Source organism: Chelmon rostratus, chromosome 13, assembly GCF_017976325.1.
Source record: "Chelmon rostratus isolate fCheRos1 chromosome 13, fCheRos1.pri, whole genome shotgun sequence".
Classification (NCBI taxonomy): domain Eukaryota; kingdom Metazoa; phylum Chordata; class Actinopteri; order Chaetodontiformes; family Chaetodontidae; genus Chelmon; species Chelmon rostratus.
The window spans coordinates 3,815,503-3,840,034 of record NC_055670.1 but is presented as its reverse complement, the minus strand read 5'-3'; the positions used below and the strand labels follow the sequence as shown (position 1 = coordinate 3,840,034).

The window sequence follows — 24,532 nt, the reverse complement described above, 5'->3', positions numbered from 1 at the left end:
AAGTACATGTACCTCAATATTGTATGTTGACTGGATGTATTTGTTACAATCCACCAATGAGGAATATATTGGAAAAATCCCAATGCCCAAAGTGTTGTCTTCAAATCACTTTTGTCAAAAAAAGAAATGTTCAAAATCGGAACTTTAGAAGCTAGAATGAGGGAATATTGGACATTGTGCTAATCAATTCTGGTAATCTACTTATCAATGAACCAGTCTTCAGTCTTTTTTTCTTCCCATTATTGGAAAGGCTAAACATTCAACAACTCAGTCATTTTTTCTATTGAGCAAAACCCTTGAATTAATGAACTAAAGTTCATTGCTGTTACAATAAGAGGCTTTATCTGTAATACCATACCTTGACAAAATGAATCAATATTATACACAATGATCTAAGGATGTGACGTCATCATCAAAAGCAGACAAGAAAAATAAGAGCACATGAAAAAGCTTTATTGTCACACCAAGCTTTTACATAAACAAAGTTAGAGTTTTTGACTTTAAGCTTAGAAGGTTTAAACTATTAAGCAATGCCACTGGGGAGGACAAGTAGTGAACTCACTGTTATATAACTTACATAATTTATTAAATATCTTTATTTGGCAGGATTTTACAAGGAAGCAGGAAAAATACAGTTAGTGGAGGTGCTGTACAGCTCTTTTTTTCAGTTTTCTGCCTGTGGTCAGAGAGAGGCAGAATGTAGCACTGGGAACAACAGGAACAAAACAGCTTTACAGTGTCTGCTTCTAAATGGAGTTGAGCCTTAGCAGGTACACATTCAGCTTTCACAAACACAACAATACAGCACTACGGGTCATCTGGGATGCACAGGAATGTAAAGTAGATAAACAAAGAAAATAGGAGAGGGGCCTGGGCAATGGAAAAGTTCTACTTCAACAACTCAACATTCACACTGGGAGAGAATCTGTACACTGATGCATCCTCTTCACGATAGTCCATGACTCTTAATACATTCCTTTAATGTAAACCAAGAAATAAGCACTCTCTCACTTCTCAGGTTAATACTTCACTGGGTCGTCTTTTCTATTATTTTTAAGGGTAGGTAAAACTTGATTATATCACTTTGGATTTTTTTTGTAAATAGTGGATTTTGTGATTTATTCATTTTTGCATGTAAACAAATCATACAGCACAAACACCTTGGAGATTATACGGCCATTTTGCAGCCTAGAGATTAAGCAGTAACAGACAAGGCATCTGCAGAGACCTATAGCATACTGTGAGGCAGTGTGGACAGACGAATCACTGCAGCTCAATTAGTGTAGGCCAATATATCAAGAATAATAATGCTGATCTTTAAAAGTCAATGACGATTAAGCCATGCAGGTGAACACCACCACCAACACTTAGTTTATAATATTAGATGCGAGGCTGTGGTATTATACAGTGTTTCAAACTCACAAAGGAAGTCCTGATATAAATCTGAGGACCTTGCTGCATTGTGTCATCCTTAGGTCCTTCACTTAAAAACGATAAATAAACAGCAGCATCAAAATGTATCCCAATCATTTTTCTTTGGAGGGGGAGACTGCGCATATACGTTAAGTGACTGCAGAGCAGACCATCCGTGCTGTGAGTAAGTTCACAGAGGAGGCCAGGAGAGGTCTGAGGGCAGGGCTGGAAATGCCCGATCTCTCTTCGGCCAAATTAAAAAAAAAAGTGCATTTCAGCAAGTAGCTGGTAGTGCTGTGCATGTGGACGTACGCATGGAGACTAGTGAGTAACAGGGGTGTGTGTTAGAGGGGTTAGTGCTGTGTGGAAGTTGTGGTGTTCAGAGTTCTTCATTCCACAAGGTGACTGTGGCGCGTGGGTGACAAAATGTGCGAGTCCAGGGTTGAGCAATGCAGTTTGTGGTTCTGGAGGTGCAGACCGGAGGGGTGTCTTTAATTGCTAAAAGATCCACTATCTGCGTCACTGGATCTTCCCCAAACTGGAATTGAGCCACAGATGACCAGGGGATCATACACATTACTGACTGCAGGAGAGTCACCTTACAAACTACATTTGGCAACATTAAGCCGCTATCATGGCTTCTTTCATAGCTTTGAGCAGCATTTCATGTTTGATTAGACATAATCTACTTCAAAAATATTCTTTTCTGTTTTTAATACCGTCCACACGAGTAAACATCATCCACTCTGAATATTTTACTAAGTTTCACAACAAAGGAGATTGAGGCTTGGCAAGTAGTATTACAGTATTAGATAAAACAGGAATACCAATACTGGCAAGAGGCAACTTCATCAAGTGCTATTCATCATTCTGCTGCCAACTGAATGCCCCCTTTGTTCATCAATGCAAAATGACAGCGTAGTATAATTTACTTAAGATGTGGGTTTTAAAACTTGAATTTGAATTCAAATGAAATTGAATTGAGTCATGCCCATCTGTACGTCTGCAGCATATCAGTTTATGCCTATACCAGCATTTCACTCATTCAGTGGTCCAGAGAAGAACTTCACTGGAACAGAACGGGAATAACAAGCACAGTCATCCTGAATGGATGAATACAATAATGGAATACTATGGGGGAATAATCGTGTCAGATGTTGATGAGTGTTGGTGTATCTTGGATTCCCTCTGATAATACAAGGGTGTGGTGTGCTGTGGTGTGGTGTGTGCGCACAGTTGGTCTCTTAACATGTGGAAACACCGCAGAGGTGAGCTGTGGGTGTGATGACATCATCCACCCAACATGGGGATTCCCTAACAAAAAACACATTCTCTTTCTCTCAACTCATTGCATTTGCGTCTCTGTCTGGAACAGATGGGATGGGTTTCTCTCTCCCTCTCTCTCGTCTCTCTTTTTCTTTCTGTAGATCAAGTTAAACCGCAGCAAGGTGTGAGGGCTTCAATTCAGAGGTGTAGGTGGGCGGGACAGACAGCTCACTGAATCAAGATGTAATATATGCAGCCCGATGAATAATGAACGGCAACAGCAAAACAGAAGGTGAACAGACAAATAAAATACAACAGAATTACTCTTAGTCACAGCATGCAATGCAAAACACATGCCGCCCACATTCATAGGAGTAAGTTAGATCGGCTGATTGGTATGGCGCCATCTAGGGGCTGTGGAGTTTGCAAAGCCCTGTTTGGAACTAGGGAGAGAGGAGAGGAGAGGAGAGGAGAAGACCTAGGCATGCTCCAGGAGCCACTGGAACAGGGGGACGCAGTGCAGTTCTCTGCCTGCCTGGTGTGCCTCCTCTCTGGACTGACTGTGTGTCTGACTCTCTTCACAGTAGCGCAGCAGCATGTGCAACAGCTCTCCCACCCTCCACTTCCTCTCACGAAGTCTTTGGACCACCACTGGGAGCTGAAAGGGCACAAAGTTAATGTTCACTCCACTCATTAAAAAGAAGTCATGGCTTCTCATGTGTAATTTAGATTTATTCGTATGGAACTCTGCCAAGAATGGATCTGGGTAAATGTTTGAGGGTTTGAAATGAGATGAGATGATCCTGTATTAATCCCACGATGGGGAAATTTGCAGTGCTACAATAGCGGATTACTAAGAAGGATCAGCCATCATTTACCTCCTCTACCTGGTGAAGGGGGCATCCCTGGACAGAGCTCACCTTCTTTAACCAGTCTGCTCAATCTGTCAGTTTCTCATTAGTTATGAAAGATACTGGTATTGGACAGCAATTTAGAGAAATTGATTCTACAGGAAAGTGAAAGAATACAACTTTATCAAATAGGTGACTTAATAGTGACATAATACGGTCAGGGGTGCTTGTACCACAGGGATCTTTTGCACTCCCATGGAGGTACATGGAGAGGTTGTGGAGGAGCTCCACTAATTTGAATAAACTGAAATTATCTTTAGTTGAAAATCCATCCACATATTGAGTTAACTGTAACAACTGAACATGTTACATGTTAAGACTGAAAGCGCTAATTAGAAAACTAAATAGCGAGGGTATAAAGGTCTAAACAGTTTGTTTAAAGTAATAGATAACTGATTAGTATACAGCAGATATACAGTAGGTAGTTAAATGAACGGATTAATGGTTGCAATAGCTATAGGTAATGGCTAAGCGGTTAAACTAGTTAGGTACAAGTCATAGATAAATGGTTCAAACAGAAAGGAAGTGATAAATGGTTGAAATGCCCTGCTTCTGAAAGTACAAGTGGCAGTAGTGCAAATGCAGACTTGACCAAAATGACCTTAACTTGGACAGTTCAACGATATGAGAAATTAATTGCAACAATATATGCTTTTATATAATGAATAGCAAAAAAGGTCATGATAAACACATTTGGAATATGATGGGTGGTGTCAGGGAATTTACTTGAATTCATCCAACAGGGCTTTAGAGGCATTTATCACAAAACAGGTTGATAACCGCATTACAATATATAAAACAACCTGTTTTACTCATTCATTGCATTCACTGGTGGTTTTCAGCTGTTTGTCTCCACAGCAAAGCTAACTGTAATGGAAAGCAGGACACCACTACACAAGATTGCTAACCATTAAAAGCAACATCAACAATCACAGAAAGAATGACCTGTATTATTAAAGCAATCTAACTTGGTTAAAGAACATCTTAATATTTAATGATAAATATCAAAGCAGGAACCTGTTTGAGAGGGTAGGTAACGAATACTGTGTGTTCAAAATGGACTGAGGGCAATCACCTGCTGGAGCTCTCTGTCAGGACTTAGCTGGATCTGGGAGATGTCGGCCATGGAGGCTGCCACCCACTGCAGCATGCTCCTGAGCTGAGGGTCAAGGGTCACGTGTTGAGGGCCACACCCAAGCTCCCTGACGTCCGAGTTTACTATGACCAGCGAAGTCCTGGGAGCCTGCACCTGAGTCCTGTCCATACAGAGAGTCCCTGCAGCACAGACAAATAAGGTTCATTCAAGATAAATCATTCTTTCATGATTTTCTACTGCTCATTTTCCTGTTCTTTTAGGAGACTGGCCCTCCTGAACACTGATCACATGAGGCTTTTGCACATTCATCCACTATATCTCAAAGACAGACAGATACAGCAAGTGTAATATGGAACAGTCATTTGCTCCCTCAGCTCTATTGTGCTCAGTTCTGGGTTCCCACGCTCCCACAGCAGAACAGACCCAATGAGGAGCCCCCGCCCCCTAAGTGGGGGCTGCTCTGGTTTGACACACACGCATAATGCAGTATGAGTGGCTGTGGAGGGAGTGGAGTGGATGAATGAGCATTAGTGTGGCTGAATATGGGGGTGGTAAAATCCCCGGCTACAAAACACTCAGACAGGCAGACAGACGTACACATCCAGCCTGAATCAAGGCCAACTGTTCTGAATCTCAAGGAATGGAAAGAGCAAGACCTCAAATTAGGAGAGGGGCCTCTCTTTTCCCCGCATCTCTCTGCTGTCCAAAAGTGTGCCATGTTAAATTGCTGGATGGTTTTTCTTTTGGCCCAAATCTGCATTTTTAGGAAGCCTTATTCACAATAGCTTTCACTGAATTAGAAAACCCTAGAAGATGAAGTTGCAGGCAGTAAAATATCCTTACCACTGGATTCCTCTTTGACCTCAGTCTCCTTGTCCTCCGTATTGTCGCTGTTGGGTGAGAAATGTCACACAGGTTCACAAAAAGAAAGAAACGACAATAAGCATGCTTAAGCTAACAGCCTGGGATACAAGCATAGCAAGATATCAGAAGCCACAAGCTTCAAACAAAGCAATCCTGATCAAAAGACATCTTACACACAATAACGGAGCCATGCTGCATATTCCCATTCACTTTTTTCTATGTTCCAGTAAATGTACTTTTCTACTTCAATGTCTTAGACATCTGTGTACATCTTGATCAGTGTGAAAGTTGATTTTTCCATTCTGAAAATCTACTCAATATCCATTTTGTCAATTCTGCAAATCTTTGCTGTGAAACACGCCAACAGGTAAACAGTCATTTCTCCACTTTATAAGATTGTTAATCACAGTCTTGTTGACACAGCCCACGGCTACAGACACTCAGACTCTGCTCAATATGATATAAAGACACCATTTTCTTTGCAGAAGGAGGACATCTATTCACACCACTGTTTTTATGAATAGGATCATGACGCAGTGATGACACTGTCGAAGCAGAGGTGAGGACTAAGACCTAAGAGAGACACGGCAGCACCAACTGTAAAGTCATCCATGCCAGTTAGAGCCAGTTATATCCCTCGGCCTGAAGAGTACAAACCAACTGATGCATTTGTTGTAGTTGGCAACTAATAGATTGTTTTTTTTAATCAAAGTTTAACAGAAACCAGTACATAATGCCACACTGGAGCCTTGACCAGCACAGCCAAATTTCAGATAATCTTGATGATTTCTTTCCTGACATATCTGAACATGTTTTTAAGTGCCATGTTTAGACATAACTAAACCACAAACCTGAATCTGTGAGAAACCTGCCACCTAATGGCAGCCATCTGCTATTTGCTAATCTTTACTGCCAAGTGACGTTACTTTGTGATGAAGGACTGGGTAATATTACACATCCTCTCTTACTGTACTGTGCATGTTATCTTATGTCAACATGTATTGTTATATTATTACTATTATTATTCTTATTATTATTATCATTAGTCGTAGTAGTAGTAGTATTTTAAATCAGCTGAGAAACTGTTTATGGACAAAGTATCTTTGCAATACTTATATAAAGCAGTTCTGCTAATTGCCTTGCAACATTACCTACAGCGGCCTAATACATTTAAATATATCACAACGATAACTTGACTGCAGACACATTTATGTTGTATATATGTGGTATACATATACAAATACATATACATTTGGAGAGTGACACCAAACACCAGGTAACAGCAGATGCCAGTTCAGTTGGTCTCTGCTTTTCATCAGCAGATTTCAGCAGGCTTCTCATGTGTGAATGTCGATTTAATTAAAGGAGACAAGCTACAGTTTACAAAAGGATTGCACCAGCAGTGCTGCCAGATTTAGCCTTTACAGCTTGAAAAATTTGTAACTAGTTTGCTACATTTTAGGAAGCCAGTGGAAGCTTATTACAGCAAATATTTTGTGACCTCATATTTTGTGAGTACTACTCATGCGGTTTTAAGGCACTGATTGCCTTGTTGGTGCATTCAGATGTCTGTGGGAAGCTCATCTAAGAAGAAGACATGGAAGTTGTTACAAGGGTAGTGTAAATGTGGCAGCTTTTTGCATTTAAAAGACTGTTTTTCAGTGGTGATCTCTCAACCTCAAATGGTACTGGGGTTTCCTACAAGCACATGTTGATTAACATGTTGATTGACAGTACTGCACTGCTATAAGCCCAAACAAGCGGCAGCATGAATGGAAGCAAAAACACTGCTGTTTATATATGGCTGGCAGTGTGGATTAAAGTTGTTTTTTATTAATGAATTGAGGCCCATGTGGCACATCTGTAGGACTAATATATGAACCTATCAATGAATTTGAACTGTTAAATAGCTTTAACGCAAGGGGAACAAGACCACCCCCCACACACACACACACACACAAAAAAATCTCTAAATTATCCGTTTAAGCAAACAAATTACATGCGCGTAATGCAGAACCAGCAAAACATTGCATGCTAACATTAGCATCAACAAGCACATGCCATGTCAAGCATATTTATTCTTGGAGTTTTAGTGTGGTCATAAATAGGGGCTGGTGGTTCCTAGTATGAGACAAGGCATAAATCAAAGTCCATTGTACAATGTTTTAAACCATTTTCATATGATGAAGCAATTGCCTGGTTCCAATTTTGTGTTGAGATTTTCCATTGATGGATCTGTTACATGCTTCCTTACTTACTGACTATTGGCTTTATGGTAAATTCAATGACTCAACTACATCTTTGTCCCATTCTAGGTGAACCTCCCAGGTCTTACAGGCATTTTGGAAGGGTAGCCATGTCAACCAGCTGCTGACCAACCTGTCAGAGGGAGAGAATGACATGCGCTCCTCACAGGCCTCCCCCTCCAGGCCTAGACTGCTCCAGCTACTGCTGTTCCCATTGCTGCTGAAGAGAGAAGGCAAGTAACGCACTGGCACTACAACACTGACAGGCACTACCTGCTAAGAGGAACATAATCACATGAGAGCTACTGATATGGAACAAAGATCAGAATATAATAAGCAGTTTCATCCCATTTGTTATAATGACCATGTCTACCATGTAGCTTCAACAAACAATACTCAGGTTGATGACCATTTCTGGCATTTGGAATAATCCTTTAAAAACCAGGTGGGGTTCAAAACAGAGAGGGATTTTTCAAATGATGCTGATTTTTCCACCACATACTATATCCCACTGAATCACCTGTAATGCTGATTGAGACAATTTGTTGTTAAAGGCCTAAAATGTGAGATCATTACATTCTTGTCCTCACATAATCCTGTTAATCCTGCAGGTTCCACCAGGACAACCAGCTGGCAACAGAAACACAACATTTATGCTCTGTAATTAGTCAGTGATTGAAACCTGCATACTGTGGCCTGCAGCACTCTCGGTGAGGCTGAAGGGAGGAGCATTTCTGATATCTAAAAATACCTCATTTAATCTACACTGACACAGCTACATCTTTCTCCCTGTGGTTTGAGCAATGACACATGGCAAGAACTTTTTTCATGTAGTCAATTATCACGCTCAATATCTCAATCAGACCTTGACAGTGATTTTTTTTCTTCTGTTATTTCATCTGCTGAGTGGAAATGGTTGCAGCAGGCTTTTGAAGAGAGAGTAATGAATTACACATGGTGGACTTTGTTCCTGTAGAAACACTGCCTGAAGTGAAGAGAGCACTCAGACACACCTTTAGAAAATATTATGATACATTAACTTGGCCCTGATGGCAAAAATAACTAGCTGCGAACACATCATGTTCTTTCAGTGTCTTGGGAAAGAATCTCAAATGTTGTCAGTTTTGCTTCCATAGAGATAACAACCTTTGACAGAAATGTCAACACTATAATTTGCGGACTGGAGACTTGTGTGAGACCATGTGACTTAGAGGGCCGATACTCAGACCCACTCACTTGGTCTCACTCTTTTTTGCATACACACACACACACACACACAAATAGTGATGATGTACATCAAGGATGCGAAGGCCAATTCTGTCACACTACAACTTGTTCCCTATCCCTGTGGTGTATTTCACAAACATTCTCAGCAGAACTTGGCTGCATAGACAGCTACATAAAATCTTAAACAACATGTCTGTTGTAGCTCACATATAATGCAACACTTGCACAAATCAGAGAAAATTACGTTTTGGCAGTGAGGTCTACATGAGATTCTCAAACCATACACTGTGCTGACCTTGGGAAACCTCCCATCTAGCCTCAAACACGGAGACACAGAGACTCCTACGTTTAAAGGAAAGACCAAGAAACACAGTGGGATATGAGACATCTCACTTCTGTGAAACAGATAATCACAGCTGTCATCATATATAAAAAAAAAAAGATATTGCTGCATACTCTTTTGAAAACACTGGGAAAACAAAAATGTACCCAATTCATAGCAGGGGTTTCAAAGCTCCTACTTCTGGTAGAATATTCAAAAACTGCCTGAAACCTGATCCCAAATCCTGCTCATAGACAAATCAGTATGGAAACCTGTAATCCTCAGCTGAGTCCTGCAAAGGGTCTGAGTTACCCACCAAATAGTAATTATATATCATCATATATTCATGGGTACGGGCACAGATAAAAATGAGCTAGATAAATAAAACTTATTGTGAAAACTTACAACACAACATTTGACCCCTAAATTTGCATCCGACTAAATAATGGGATCACTGATCCAGCAATGTAGGCTACCTGCTAGCTTGTACGTCGGAGTGGAGGGCATAAAGGAAAAAATAGGCAATGGTGAATACCCAATTGTGGACAATACATTGTCGAAGGCCAAGTCTGATGTAGGAAAATTAGTGGTGTGCTCTACAGGTAACAAGACATTTGGTATGTTGTGTATGAGAAAGCTAGTGGTTGTATACCTATCACTGAGGTGGAGGAAACTGCTGTTGTCATCTGGGTGCTCATCCTCAAAGCTCAGGTTAGACCAGCTGCCCAGACTGTCATCTCCCACACTCAGCTGCTGGGACACAGAGGACTCAGTGGCCTCCCTACCTGGAAAGCTAAACGCACAGAGATGGAAGGAGACAAAAAGGAGAGAGCTTCAGCAATTATGTAAGTATCTACACTATCACTTTCCCCAGCTGGGGAAATTTGGGCATTACAGCAGCATGTAGTAGCAGTTGGAAGAAAAATAGCAACAGAGATCGAGAAATTTCAAAAAACAAAATACAAAATAAAAAGTAGACTACGTATATGTACATATTATACAAGCAAAATGAAATTTTGACTATATAAAAGAAAAAAATAGGTAGAAATTTTTTTTTTTAAATATATAATGCCCAAATAAACTGTGAAAAAAAAATAATTATGTGTATTTACTAAAATAGTAAAATTAGGTAAGATGTATATGTGAAATTGCATTAGTTTTTGAAGTCAAATAAACAAACCTGCTTTGATGCTACAAAACACTGTGTGCGTGTGGCCGTAGCCATAACATGTACATGTGGACATGACGGCCAGATCATGTAAAAGCAACTACTAAAGTGAATCTTGGTGTTTGTACCTGATGTTGGCAGTCTGACAGATGTTGGACAGGGCTGACGTCATGATCTCAGCAGTCAGGCTCTCAGCGTAGCTGGTTCCATCATGGCCGATGCCACTGTCGGCATTAAGGCTGGTGTTGCTCAGCTCACGTTTAGCTGTCTCCATTGCCATGGACACCATCTCCTCAGCAAACACTGCCCTGTGGTCCAGGTCAATGTGGATCTTGGGAATCTCGAGGCTAGACAGCCGCTCAGTCCTTCCCTGACATTCTGACCCCCTTTTCCTCCTCTGTAGTACAGACTGGTGGTGGTGCCTGCTAAGTTTGGTGCAGTATGGGCACTCGTGGACCTGACAGTAACGGCATGTCCTCTCTCCCAGGGCTTGGCCCAGTGATGGCACCTCAGTCAACTTCTGCGTGTGAGAGTGCCTATCAGGGTCTTGGGTCCTTCTCTGCTGCCAGGATGAATGTCCAACTGAAGCCAGGCTCATCTTCAGAGTGTCATCAACTATTTTCCTGGCATAATGCTCGATGACCTGCATCACCCTACTCCTGTATCCTCCATCGTACAGGCTTCCTGTACTGTGGTAATGCTTGCTCTTATCCTCCTTGGACAACAGGGGGCAGGAGAAAGAGTTCCTGATGAGATTTTCTGCCATGTCTTCCAGTTTGGATTTCTTATAAAGACAGGAGTCAGTGAGTGACTTGGGCAGCCGTACAGAGGACAGATGCAGCTTGCGTGTGACATCACAGGTGATGTTATAAGCTAAAGACTCTGCAAAGTTTAACAGATCCACGTACTCCCTCTGACACTGCTCTTCAGAGTCCCGACAACAACACTGAGCATCCTTGCCTGAGGGACAAGCCTCTGACTCTGCTCTGTCCTTGGGCCATGAGGCCTCACTACCAGAAGTTTTCCATTCATCTGGCAGTGACTTGGAAGAGTGAAGGTGAGTGCTGGAGGATCTCTGCTTGATCTTGCGACTGGCATGAGCCAAGCCTAGTTTTATGGAGCGGTAGGCCAAACGACTGGCATACTGGTCTAGGACCAACTCCCTACTGCCTCCCTCCTTTTTCAGCACCCTGATGAGGTAGCCCGCATATTCATCTGTCACACTCTCACAGCTGGGATACTCTGAGGACAAGCCAGAGCTGGCACTGGAGATAGTGCTTGAAGTGGAGGTGGGAGACCGGAGGACAGAGGCTACCAGGTCATTAGACCATTGCTCAGCAAGCCTCCCTATCCTCCAGTCTCTGTTGTGGTCTGTACTGGTTTGAGACTGGTGTTGATGATAGTGGTGATGCAAACATTCAGAGCTAGATCTGTCAAAGCTTCGTCTTCTGTAGGCCCTGTGATATGGACACTGCTGTGCAGAGCTCACCATCTTCTTCACATCATTGATGACCTCTCCCGCCACCTCCCCAGCATATACCCACAAGGTGTTCAGGGTCTGCTCTGAGAACTGGGCCACGCTGTCTCTCCGTCTCTCACTCCCCTTGCTTATCTCCCCCTCCTGCTCTGCCACTCCCAGCGTGTCCATCTCTGTTGCCATGGAGACAATGTGACAAGCCAACCGCTCAGCATAGTGGAGAGCTTCCTTGTTGGACATTCTGCGAGTGGACATCTGGTTCAGCTCATGCCGGCCACCCCCTGTCTCTAAACATCTGTTAGCCCCACCAACACCTCCCTCTCCTGCCAATTCTTCCTCTTCATCCTCATTGCCATCTGCCTCCTCAGAGAGAGACCTCATCAATTTGAGCATAAACTCAGCCTTGTCTGCCTCAGGGGTGATGTCTTTTGGACCTGGGCCAGGCTCAGGCTGATAGTGAGGAGTAGGTGGGGGGGTAGCAGGGGAAAATTCCTTGGCCAGTTTGCTTTTCAGCTTCTTGGAGAACTGTTTTATCTGTTTTTCCTTGGACACCTCATTGGGCTGCTGAGGGGTTGAAGGAGGAGTGCCAGGAGTCCCTCCAGATTTTTGACCAGAGCTTGGAACTGAGTCATCCCTCGGAGCAGATGTCCTCCGTTGTCCACCCATCTCAGTACCAGGCACATCAAGAGTATCCATCATCATAGGATGGGTTTCAGGCACACCTCTGATCCTGGGGTCAATCTCACAGCTAACTATCCCCTGACTTTGAAAGTCTGTCTGAAAGGAAATGTGAGGTATGCTAAGGTCTGTTGCTTGCTTAACAGGGTCATCATTCTGAACATAGCCAGAATCTCTGCAGTCATATCTAAAACTCTCCCTGCAAGCTCCCTGCTTTGAAGGGGAATCTGGAGCCTCATAATTAGCCATCTCCTGCTTAGAAGAAGAGCCCCTTCTGCTTCCGATTGTCTTTGTGAGGAAATTAGCACAGTCACCAAAACTCTTGTTCATCTTAGAAGCAGTTATTAGCTCACAAGCCTCAGTTACTATCATTTCCACCATGTTGCCAGAGAAGTTTTGGAATGGGTACCTTCCTTGGGAGGGATCTCCTCCAGGTATGGGTGTCTGAGTTCCATGACTATAAAGGTGAGTTTGTGTAGATGTGGTGGTATCAGAGGATGATAAAGTCGGTCTTTTAGGGCTGGCCTGTGGGGTATCTGACAAGATAGACTTATACTGACGAGTCTCCTCAGAGTCCTGGACGTGAGAGAGGGCTTGGCCTGCTTGGGGTACAGGAATGCAGCTGGCCATACCCGATACAGTGAACAGGGCTTTCTTCACTGTGCAGGTAGCAACCTCTCCTGAGGGCTCTGGGACTGCTGCAGCTGAGCCAGCACTTAAAACCTGTTGGTTAGCAAAGGTACTGCATGTGTGAGTGCTAGTGTTCTCTGCACTGACTGCATAACAGATGTTGTCCAGAGACACACTAATAGCTGCTTGGCTGGTGAAGGAAACATCAGCCTGAGAAAGCTCTATGAAGGCCTCCTGGATAACAGACTCAGACAAGTCTGAAGCATAGGAGGAAACCACCTCCTCCTCTTCCTCTTCTTCTTGCCTGTGGCCAAAGGACCAATCACTAGGGGTGAGAGGGGTTGAGGGGTGGGAGAACTGACACACTTCCATAATGCCCTCAAACACCAGCTCTTCAGCCAGATCAGCAGCAAAACGTGTCACTGTGCTGTGGAAAATCTGCTTTTTCACTGTCAGGAACTCTTTCAGTGCCCCAGACACAGCCTCTCCAACTAGGAAACCAGCTAATCCATTGATTGCTCGTTCCTTCAACACATAGGCATGGCGCATGCCAATCTCATGGAAGGCCATCTGAAACACAGAGGATGTGAGCCTGGCAGCTAGGTGACACAAGGTGGTGGTACAGGAGGATACACCTTTTTGGAGGTCTCGCAAGGCGCTTCCCAAACTCATTTCCACAAGGTCAGTGGCAAACCTCTGAATGCCATCCTTCAGTGACTGTGATTTCTTCTGCAGCTTGGTCACTGTTACAGTCTCTTGTATTTCTGAGAGCTTCATCAGGTAGCCTGAAGGGTTCTTGAATTCCTTGTGGCAGACGCAGCTGAGGTTCTTGTTGTCACTGATGTCCACTGCAGACTGGTAGCCACACACAGATCCCAAAATTTCTTTGGAAAGACTGCTGGCAAAGTCTGAGTAGGTCTTATACAGAGAGCAGAGATCCTGGGGTTTACGTAGTTCTGAGCTGTCCTGTCCATCCTCATCTGTCTTCCAGAAGTATTCAAGTGTTCCACTAGAATCCACCAGAGGGCTGAAGGCTGAGGAGCTGACAGGACTGAAAAGTGGGCCACCATTCTCCTCAGAGGGGGTCTGCACTGGTCGAGGGGAGTCAGGCACCTCAGAGTGAAGTGAGTAGGGAGAGCCTGGTTTCAGAGGAGTGGGCTTTTTCACATTGGCTGGGAGAGTGGGCTGGTCAAAGCAGTGAGGATTCATACCCTTAGTTGAGCATCCCCTAGAAACATATTTAGATGCTGACCCACTGGTGCTGGACTCAGTGGCCTTTTTCTGTGTGGCTGGGGCATTGATGGCATCCAGAGGCAGTGCGAGAGTGCAGCTCTCTGAGCTCAGCTCCTCCAGGTCATCAAACTGGTCAAAACTATCAAAGAACTCACTGACTTCAGAGTCTGAGTCTTCAACTCGCTCTCTCGGCCCCCCTGGCACCTGGGGGATGTCAAGTTTAGCTAGCAGGCTCTTCTGGTAGCCCACCTCATCCAAGAAAATGATTGGGCTGGGGCTGGAGCAGTCTGATTCTTCTGATTCACTGACATGAATTAAAGGCGAGGCGAGACGAGCTCCAGGACTGCAGTAAGTCCACTGGGATTCCACACCTGATGACCTCTGCACTGTGACAGATACATCTGGACCTGACCTATGTTTGGCTGAAGATGAGCTCATGATAATGCGGGAGCCTGATAATTCCTTTCTTCTCTTGTGGGCTGGGACTGTCTGTGATGCCACATCACGCTTTTTAAAATGGTGATAGGAAGATGCAGCTGTGGAGATGGACAAGGACAGAGAGAAGAAAACTGGTTATATACAGTAAATACACAGATGGAATGAAAAAACAAAAAAGGTAACCAGAAAAGAAAGCTGAGTGAAAAGAAAGGAGGTTCATCCATTGTGCCTTGATAATACAGAAAGGGACAGGAAAAACTGCATCCCAACAAGAAAATATCTTATTAGTGCCAGTGCAGTGAACTGATACACTTTAAATTCATGCCACAAAATTATGATGGCATTAAAAAAAGGGGGGATTTAAAATTAATTTTGGATTTTTCAGAACTATCTATATTCAGATGGATACTCCACATAAAAGATCAGAGGCTACTACAGGCCACTAAGCATTGCATGTTAAACCTACAGGGATTGTCTGCTGTGTCGTCCTCCTCCAGGTGCTCCAGGGCAGTCACAAAGTCATCCTCAATTGATGAGACTGACTGGTTGGTGTCATCTTCCTCTGGCTGGCTGGGCTCAGCTGTGCCCCTCTGAAGAGCCTGAATTTCCAAAGCATAGCGGACACCTGCCATGTAGCACCCCAGCAAACCGACCAAAGATCCTACACTGGCCTGAGGGTAGATGCCAGTGGTGGGATTATGCCTCAGCACACACACGGCCTTTAACCAACACTGAAGCAACACAGTAAGAGATAAAGAGGCAGAGAGAAAAAAAGGAAGAAAAGAGAAAGGGAAAAACTGAAGGTTAAGCCTCACTACCTGGTGATTTATTCAGCTCATTTATTGTAGAGGAAATTTACAGCATCGGTAACTAACAGGCAGACAGATTCTATAACCCGTCAAAGCAATAATGTCCTGCAAACACTTCAAACAAGACAGGCTGAACGATCTTGGCTTTTGCAAATTAATCAGAATTCACATAGGAATTTCCTATCCTAATCTTACAGGAGGGGGGAAGAGGGCCAGAATTGTAGTGCTATGTCTGTACTCTGATTGCAAGTTGATCAGCTACATGTGCAGAATACAAAATCATTTTGTGCAAGTCCATTCTGTAATGCAGATAGGTGGGAGGTCTCCTGTCTGAAACGGACAACGAAACCACAAAGTGAGGTGCAGGGCCTGTGTGAACCCAAACGCAGCACACAGGACCACGAAGGACAAAGCCGCAATCCTGGGATAGAAAAACAACATCTTGATGTCTGTCTATCCCACCTGAATTTTCTCAAAAATGTTTAGGTTCAGGTAAAGACAAGGCTATAAATGTGGGGAAACAATTCAGCCAACAAATCCACATACAACCAAAACACCACACTTAAAAAATGTTTCACTTTTACTACTTAATGTCAAAAGTCAAACCTGTGTTTGTTATAATAAGCACCTGGTGAAAGTGGCTGTTTCAGTTTCAGTTTTTTTCCTAAATAAACTGGCATTAACACACGTTGAGAGAATTCTATGGAAACACGTACTATCTCAAGAAATGTTCTTGAGCCGCTGGTGCCTGTTATAAACAAAAATAACCTCTTACTGGAATAGATCCAAAAACTACACACAAAAAAAACCTACAAAAGAGTACTACACAGAACCTCATTCTTACTTCCCTGTTTCTCATCCCTTACTCCTGCCTTCTGCTCACTTGCTCACTGCTTTACTCAACATGCTGACTGAGCACATTCCTTCAATATGAACTGCCTGTCACCTACCTGAGGCCCAGTGTCCTTGTGCTCTGCCAGCCTGCGGCAGTCTTTGAACAGCAGAACCTCATCATTCTTGAGGCTGTGTACGTGGAGGGACCTGAGAAGTTCACACAGCCCTCCTGGCAGAGTTGACAGAGCCTTGGGAAGAAGGCACAGAAGCAGCTTAGCTTGTAGTAGGTCAAAAGGTAAACTGCAAGACCTACCAAGAACTCAATGCAAGACCTACCAAGAACTCAATGCAAGACCTACCAAGAACTCAATGGAAAATTAATTTTGTTAACATCGCTAACCTGAAAATTCTGACTCCATCTCCACTACTATCATATTAGGATTGGATCTGACAAGTCCATAAGCAGGACATTCAGTGTTCATCATAATTCATTTTTGCAATGAATGGGGGGGCGGAGGGCTTTTTGTCATTATTGATAATAGAAGGTGACGAGGGGGAGGAAGAGACAATATGCAATCACAGGTCAGACTGCTGCAGCAAGGACACAGCCTTGGTACATGGGGTGCACGGTCTACCAGGTGAGCTACCTGGGTACCCTGAAAACTTACCTGGTGGATGACATCTTCCCCTTCAACCTGACCAGGCAGGCACACAAAATGAATCTGAAAGAACACAGCTGACGGTCAGTATCAATGTGTCTTATGTTTCAATATAGCTGAGCTTTGCTTCTGTTTGCACTGGGGGTTGTGTGACAAACCTCTGTCAGTCTTGTTGCGTCTCTGGTTGGCAGCTCTTGGCCAACACTGCATAGCTCCTTTTTATTCCTAAAGAGGTTCTTCACACACTGAGCCCCACTGTCACGTACAGTCTGCAAACACACATGCAGTGTTTTTTAAGTATATGGCTAGTCAGCAGAAATAATGAGAAGCCAATGTGTACGTCTGTCACTGTAGCTTGCATTAAAGATGAATGCAAAAATTTGCAGTATTTTGTGCATCGTCTTATGTATTTGCCTCCTTGAGAAAATGACTTAAATATAAATCCTAGGTATACAGATTATATTTCTATTCACATTTAAAACACTATAAAGATCATATTGGCCTGCCCATTTCATGGGAAAACCCATCTCACCACATTAGAAACTGCAGTACTACCAAGCACAAGCACACAAAACAGTTAAAATACAGTACTGTGTCAACATACTTAATAAAAAAACTAGACAAACAACTAAGACAAGACCTTTTGTAACACTACCTCAACATTAGAGGTGGAAGTAAAATGCAGTCTAAACAGTCTAAAAATTGTATGTCAGATGTAATGGCAGGCATAAAAGAATCATTGGAGAGTGATGCTTGAAATCCTATTTCAAAGAGACAGTACACATGACAAAGTGGAGATTGTCACAGAATGAAATGCTGTGTCCCAACAGACAAACCTCTTTGCGGACTGAGGCCCTGGACCTTATTGGAACTCCTCTAATACGGGCACAGGCATCCATAGCAATAGAGAGCTGGACGTGGCTGGCTGACAGGCCGCTCACCTGTAAATAGAAAGGTGTCGGGGAAAAGGAAGATAGGAAATGACAGAGTGAGTGATATGGCAAAGAAGTTTAGAAAATAAGGTCAAACTGTTGAAATAAGGAGAGAAGAACATAGTAAGTTAGTGAGTTAAGACTTATATCATTACTTTTGGTCCCACAGCTGAAACTTTTGTCTGAGGTTCTCTCAGAATTGTTGCTCTGTGGTACTCAGCTGTCTCACCCTCAACCATAGCAACAATCACATGACAAAGCAATGACAGCATCAGTGCTATTAGTAAGCAAAATGATATCACACTCTTCTCTATTTACTGCTACATGCCAAAACAGGAAGCATGATGTGACAAAGTCAAGAGTTAAGTCACTGCACCTGTGGCATTTAGCAATTTAATGAGCCAACAGTTACCAACTGTGCCTGTAAAACAAAACATTTCACCACAGGAGGCAATACAGTTAGTTAACATTTTGGTTTGTGTTCTACATTTTTGAGATTGTACAGCCAACCTTCTAGACCAACATTTTCTTCCAGTCCGTGTGAAAACAACATGAATCAAGTTCTTAAAAGTAGGCCCAGACTTGTCCTGCTAGTGAGGATAAGCTACAGTAGGCCATGCTTCTTTGATATTCTTTAAACAGTCAGGCCTGCATCAAAGATCAAACAGCAAGGCAACAGAACAGGGGTGTGTGCTCAGAGCAGGGGAAACACACTTGGTAAGCAGCATGAGAGAGCGGGTAAAGGAGGCAAAATATTTACAGTGTACAAGAAGGAAAAGTTTCCCAAGAAATCCAAGCCTCTCCTTTGAGGTATGGTCCAAAGCAGCTAGTTGAGTCTAGACCCAGGCAGGCGGTCTTACTGATCAGCCCATCCTACATCCTGAGAACCAGAGGAATAGAGTACATGCCACTGGCTTCCTCTGATGATTCAGGACCTCCTAGCTTCTCATGGGTGCTTTGGTGGGCTGTACAAAAACAACACAGCCGGCAACTGCTTCCTAACCTCAACTATGCAGTGCATCTCAATTCACTGACAAAGGAAGCAGGCACAATGACGTCTATTATGGCTGTGACTATCTCGAACAGAGATGAACAGCATTAAGTAGCTGGCAGTGTGCTTTTTAAGCCTGGGATGTTTCATGATTAATTCCCAGCTTAAGCATCCAATGGTCCAGTAAATGTGAGTCAACTTAATAGGCCTCCATCATCACTTTATGCAGCTAATGTGGTCACATAATACCACATGTATTTGGTATTAGTCATGTCATGGAAAAAGTTCAAGTCTAAGTTTAGGCTTTAACAAATACTCAAGAGCTGATTCATAAAACTAATTATCACAGTTTGCACAAAAATGTAATGGGACTACACAGATGCAGTTTAAGGGTTCTGGGGGGTGTTTGTGATCATCTTAAAAGACAGCAAAACAACCTGTCAAGGGCAAAATCTGTGTAGTCTAAAACCTTGTTTGGTTGGGAGTTGATGTGGGCCAATTTTTGAGCATGAGTCTGGGTGGCCGGAAGGATACATAAACAGAGACTGAGAGAGAGAAACACAGCCTGGAGAACATGAGAAAAACTGACAGCTCACTGCGAGACCAAACACTGGTCTCTAATGAGGAACAGGTGACTTTTTGGTCAGGTGATATCAGAACTAGTCATTTATTTATTTTACCAGAGGGTTTAGCAGAGAGACAATCATGTGGTGCAGGTAGCATATAGAGACAATTCAAATGATTAGTTGGCACACACCGATCCATTGCATATGAGTTCTATACTGACCCAAAAAGTTCTATACTGACCCAAAAAGTTCTATACTGACCCAAAAAGCTGGATCAGGCGATGGTGACAATGTGGCCAATCAGTGTGGATCAATAAGAGAATTGCGACTGCCCCAATGTGGGGCAACCATGAGTTCTCACTTCACTGAACCCTATTCATTTTCCGTGTTTTCTGGTAAAATGATTAAATTTTTTGGCATTTAATGTATTGGGTGACCTTTCACAAATCCAGTCAATGGTATTTTATGCAACACGCTTTAGTTAATGTTTATTGTAAGATAATCAATGCCTCTAAACAACTGAAACTGAAAATTACAATCTTTAGTTATGATGTAAAAATGTTACAAGTTAAAAACCCTGCTTTCAAAATATTACTTTAGGACAAAAGTATTGACATCAAAATACACTTAAAGTACAAAATGCAAAAGTACTCATTATGCAGAATGACCGTTTTCAAAATAATGTATATTACTGAGTTATATCTTTTGACATATTGAGCATTGACAATAAAAAGTTAAATAAATGTATTCTGCATTATTGGAGCAGTCCCCCCTCCCTCCAAAATGAATACAGAAAAACTAATTACCACTGTCTACTCTGCAGCTAAATGCTATATTGAATACAGGTGTAGTCAACGACAAGTAGTTATCAATGCCTCACTGATGCTGCCTGCAGACCCCCTCGAATCCTGCTTCCTCTGCCTGGACCAGCAGCATCAGGCTAAGGCTGAGATTTGCACCACCTGTCTCACACTCAAACGGAAGAGACGCAAGCGTGGCTGCAGTTCGGTGAGTCATAGCCATGCTATCTTGGAGCCAGCAGTGGAGAGCGCTACGACTCAAAACACAAGACGACCATGTCTATGAGGATGAAGACCCAGCCTCCCTCTTCAAGGACAACAAACACCACCTGACCACTGCTACACACTGGAGGACAAGGTCAGGGTCTGCCCCATCTGCTCTCTCTCTCTCTGACCCAGCCAAGGCCAACTGTTGCTCCTGTTTGAGATGGACAGGTAGACGGCCAGCCTTTTCAAATGCTGTTATGCTCATTCTGTCCAGGAGGTGGCCTTGGCAAATAATATGGCTTTCCTGGTGGGGTCTTTGGACCATAACACCCACCAGAGATTGGAGCTTTCACAGATGATGATCACAGAGGTCCAGACGACGGCAACTCCTCTTTCCCACGTCTCAACACTTGATGCATGCTGTCCAGGTCGGGCACAGGCACCTCTGGCTGGGTCTGTCCTCCCTGAAGGAGAAGGAGTAGTGTTTTCTGTGGAACGCACCTCTTTCCATCAACTCACACTTCGGACTTTTAAGCAACAAGTGATATAGAAGGTGTCGGAGCAGTCGGCCCCTCCCCCCAGGAACCGGCCCACTTTCCAGCAGCAGCAGTAACACCAACAGCAAAGCTGTGAACATCACCGACCCACAGACAGCCCTCCTGCCAGGGCTACCGACAGCACTAGTCAGCCTGGCCTCCGCAGCTGCAGCCCAGTTCGTGGTAGGGGTGTCGGGCCTGTTACATGGGCTCGGAGAGTGTTTCTTCTAGCAGTACACACTCACAGGCACAGAGGTTGGTTCAGGTTACCGTTGGTTACCATACCCACTCAAATGATGCACTGTTAGCTATGTTGCTTCAGGTGTTAGCACTGTTTGCCAGAATTTGTCTGATGTTAACTCGTTTAAACAGGAGCTTTCAGATGTTTGCACTGTTAGTCATGTGAGGCTTGAGAATATTGACCTACATTAAGGACTGATTCTCAACCCAGCAATGATTGTATATCTGTTGGACGAGGGGTTGACGAGTGGCTGAAGGTGATTCTGCAGAGAGTTGATGAGGGGGTAGCAGCGCAGCCTCTCGGAATGATGTTGGCAGGCAAACCGGTGGTGTCCTTTCGGTTGGTGCATATGAGGAATCTACAGCGCTGGCAAGTGGTGTTCTGGGACTCAGCCTGCTGCCTTCATGCACGGGTGTAAATGGGGTGCATCCTTCATTATGTCCAGGTCTTCACGAACAACTACGGTCCCAAGAGAGTAAACCAATAGTGAAGCCCATTAGAGGGCTACACACATACTCACAGAACTGCAGTCACATTTAGGTAACTGCTTTTCAAGTGGTCTGTGCCATACCATGCCAGTTTTTTGCTGCCTTGAGCAAAGCAGCTGAACCCAGCAGCAAGTGCAGCTCAAATCGGGTTACGTCTGAAAGGGACTTTATGCAGAAGAGTGCAACAACATCATATTACTGTACTTACACCAATGCAGCAGTGGAGCTAGTAGCTAAGACTATATTTGTCAAGTATTCAGAACTCCAGTGTTTATTTTGGGGAATCATAACAGTTGCAGACTGGACAATGTTCCGTCATCATTTTAAGTACATGGATCTTCCCACCATAAGAGAAACATCTTGGATTAGTGCTACAGTAACATTGCCAACACATTTTGTGCTCTTTCATAACCACCGCTCAAACTTGTCTCCCCCTTTTTTAAAGATTATTAAGACAGTAATATTCAAACAGGACCGTAAACCTCACAAGCCACAATCATACAGCACCCCTGAATGGTTAAAGGAAGGCATCACACAACTCCAATGCTCCCTTGCATGCTTACATTTCATTCTCATAATGTAAATATATTGCTTTACATTAAATTTTTAATTTCTGGTCAATTTGTTCCTGCATTAAAAAGATTTAGACTTGAATTCTAATTCCTGTTCATTTTGAAGATATTTTACAAAGATTTTGGTGCACAATGATTTATTATTTTTATACTAAATAACAATTCAGTATATTTAGAACTGTTGTATTTATTTGTTAGTTGAATAGCTACTGTTCAAAGTTAACAACATAACAACAACAGTTTGGATTTGGATGTATGTTCTCCAAACATAATCCTTTGATGCGTTAGCTGTTATGATTGTCAACGGACACATCTTAGAAATGCCAACTAATGACGCCATACGTCCAAGATACGTTCTCTAAATTTGGGTCTGCTTGTTGATACTGACTTGACTGTGCAAAACCACTTTAACAGCACAATACAGATTTTGTGAGGATGTGTAGGATGATCGTCCCCTGTCACCTCTGTGTTGGTCTCTCTGACCACTGCTGACAACAGCCTTCCTTCACTCCAAGAAAGAGAGCTTAACAACACATTTTCCATTTCTTATGTAAGAAATGTCATCAGTAAAGATTGTGTGCAACAAATTCATGACCTTATATCGTCGTCGCTACTTGAATCAGTGACATTAAAACATTTTGCATAATGTCAACATGACTTGTTGACCCTGAAGCTTTCATTCAACAAACTGAATGTAATATTTTACGCATCTGTATGTTACAAATAACTGTGTCTAAGATGTAATTAGCTATTGGCGTTACCTAATAACGGCGTAATACATGCAAACCGAGCAGACTCTAGGTGTTTGGAAGCAGAGTAGCTAGCTAATATCACAGCTTATGGGGCTGGTACCTCCGCAGCAGCAGCAGGCCACAGAGGAGCCACACACTGTAGATGCTGATGTTGGCTCTATGCAGTCACTACCAAAACAGACAAAGTGTTAACTAGCTGGCTAGCCGCAGCACGTTATGCAGACATATCAGTTCACAACAAACTATCGGAAGAAATGAAACGACAGTCATCCAAAACCAAATGAACCACAGTGCTAGTTACCAGGCTGTCAATCACTGGGCTATCAGCAAAACCAGGCCGCAGTCGGCTCTGCCTGTGATGTCACCTTATTGTCGTTAGCTAGCACCTAGCCACCAAGCTAACGATAACATTAAGCTAGATCCTAATACCTGACCAATAACAATCTGCGGTCATTTACTGTGTATTCCAAATACAGTTATTTGCCTTCATCAGTTTATTTTACCTCACCGCTCAGTGTCGGACTCCAGCAGCGTTGACTGTAGCTGTGTTTAATGCGCGACGGTAAACGATTCGTCCGTTTTGAACTATTCTTGCTAACTTTAACGTAACTGGTTAAACAATGTTTCACTCACCTCGGTTTCTCCACGCCGATTACTCTACTTTTACAATTAAAGGTGGGGTCCATGGATTCATGTCTGCTAAGCTCAATGACTGTCGTGTCCGACTATTTGACCAAAAAATGGCAACATATATGCCAATTGCAAGTGGAGACAGGGCAGTAGCTCAAACTATTTTCAGCGTTTGGAACCTTTATGACCAGGTGAAATAACTATTTAAATTCTTCCCAAGAGCCAGAGCGATTTTAAGAAGATATATACACTTTACCCTCTTACGATCGATTTCAACGATTCTCAGAAATGAATCTAACTCCCCATTTACTGTGCATCACCGTTCTTCCCATGAAAACTGTGTTTGAGGCATCATCAATCACACGCCGAGAAAACGATTCGTGTCGCACTGACACTGTCGAAAACAGAACAATCAAACTGCAGGCAAATTAACAAAAAGGTGTTTGATAATAACATTGTTGTTTAATAGAATTTAACTTTATGCTACATTTGGCGAAAATATACAACCATACAAACTGAAACAGTCACACTGACAACAGTTGAATG

General features: G+C 43.1%; 1 protein-coding gene across 6 annotated transcripts; it reads right to left on the bottom strand.

The window, feature by feature from the left end:
* Positions 1-444: 444 nt before the first annotated feature.
* Positions 445-24,044, bottom strand: akap11 (A kinase (PRKA) anchor protein 11). Of its 6 annotated transcripts, none has more exons than XM_041950981.1 (12): positions 23,990-24,044; positions 18,108-18,212; positions 17,430-17,540; positions 17,281-17,334; positions 16,729-16,860; positions 15,436-15,700; positions 10,642-15,067; positions 9,998-10,138; positions 7,930-8,016; positions 5,530-5,576; positions 4,666-4,865; positions 445-3,337 (listed from the first exon to the last, which is right to left on the bottom strand). In XM_041950981.1, exons 2-12 carry the CDS (start codon positions 18,168-18,170, stop codon positions 3,158-3,160), a joined length of 5,706 nt encoding a protein of 1,901 aa, XP_041806915.1. In that variant the 5' UTR covers positions 18,171-18,212; positions 23,990-24,044; the 3' UTR covers positions 445-3,157. The 6 variants fall into 6 exon arrangements, with proteins under 6 accessions (XP_041806915.1, XP_041806913.1, XP_041806916.1 ...); XM_041950979.1 differs by lacking the exon at positions 23,990-24,044 and adding an exon at positions 23,860-23,890; XM_041950982.1 differs by lacking the exon at positions 23,990-24,044 and adding an exon at positions 23,860-23,890 and having other exon boundaries at positions 7,930-8,013.
* Between the last annotated feature and the right edge of the window lie 488 nt (positions 24,045-24,532).

Coding starts and splice junctions, on each gene's coding strand:
- akap11 (XM_041950981.1), bottom strand. CDS start 18,170: ATGGATGCCTGTGCCCGTATTAGAGGAGTTCCAATAAGGTCCAGGGCC. Junction 15,068..15,435: donor CGACACAGCAGACAATCCCT/GTAGGTTTAACA, acceptor CCATCTCCACAG/CTGCATCTTCCTATCACCAT. Junction 4,866..5,529: donor GGTCAAAGAGGAATCCAGTG/GTAAGGATATTT, acceptor TCTGTGCTGCAG/GGACTCTCTGTATGGACAGG.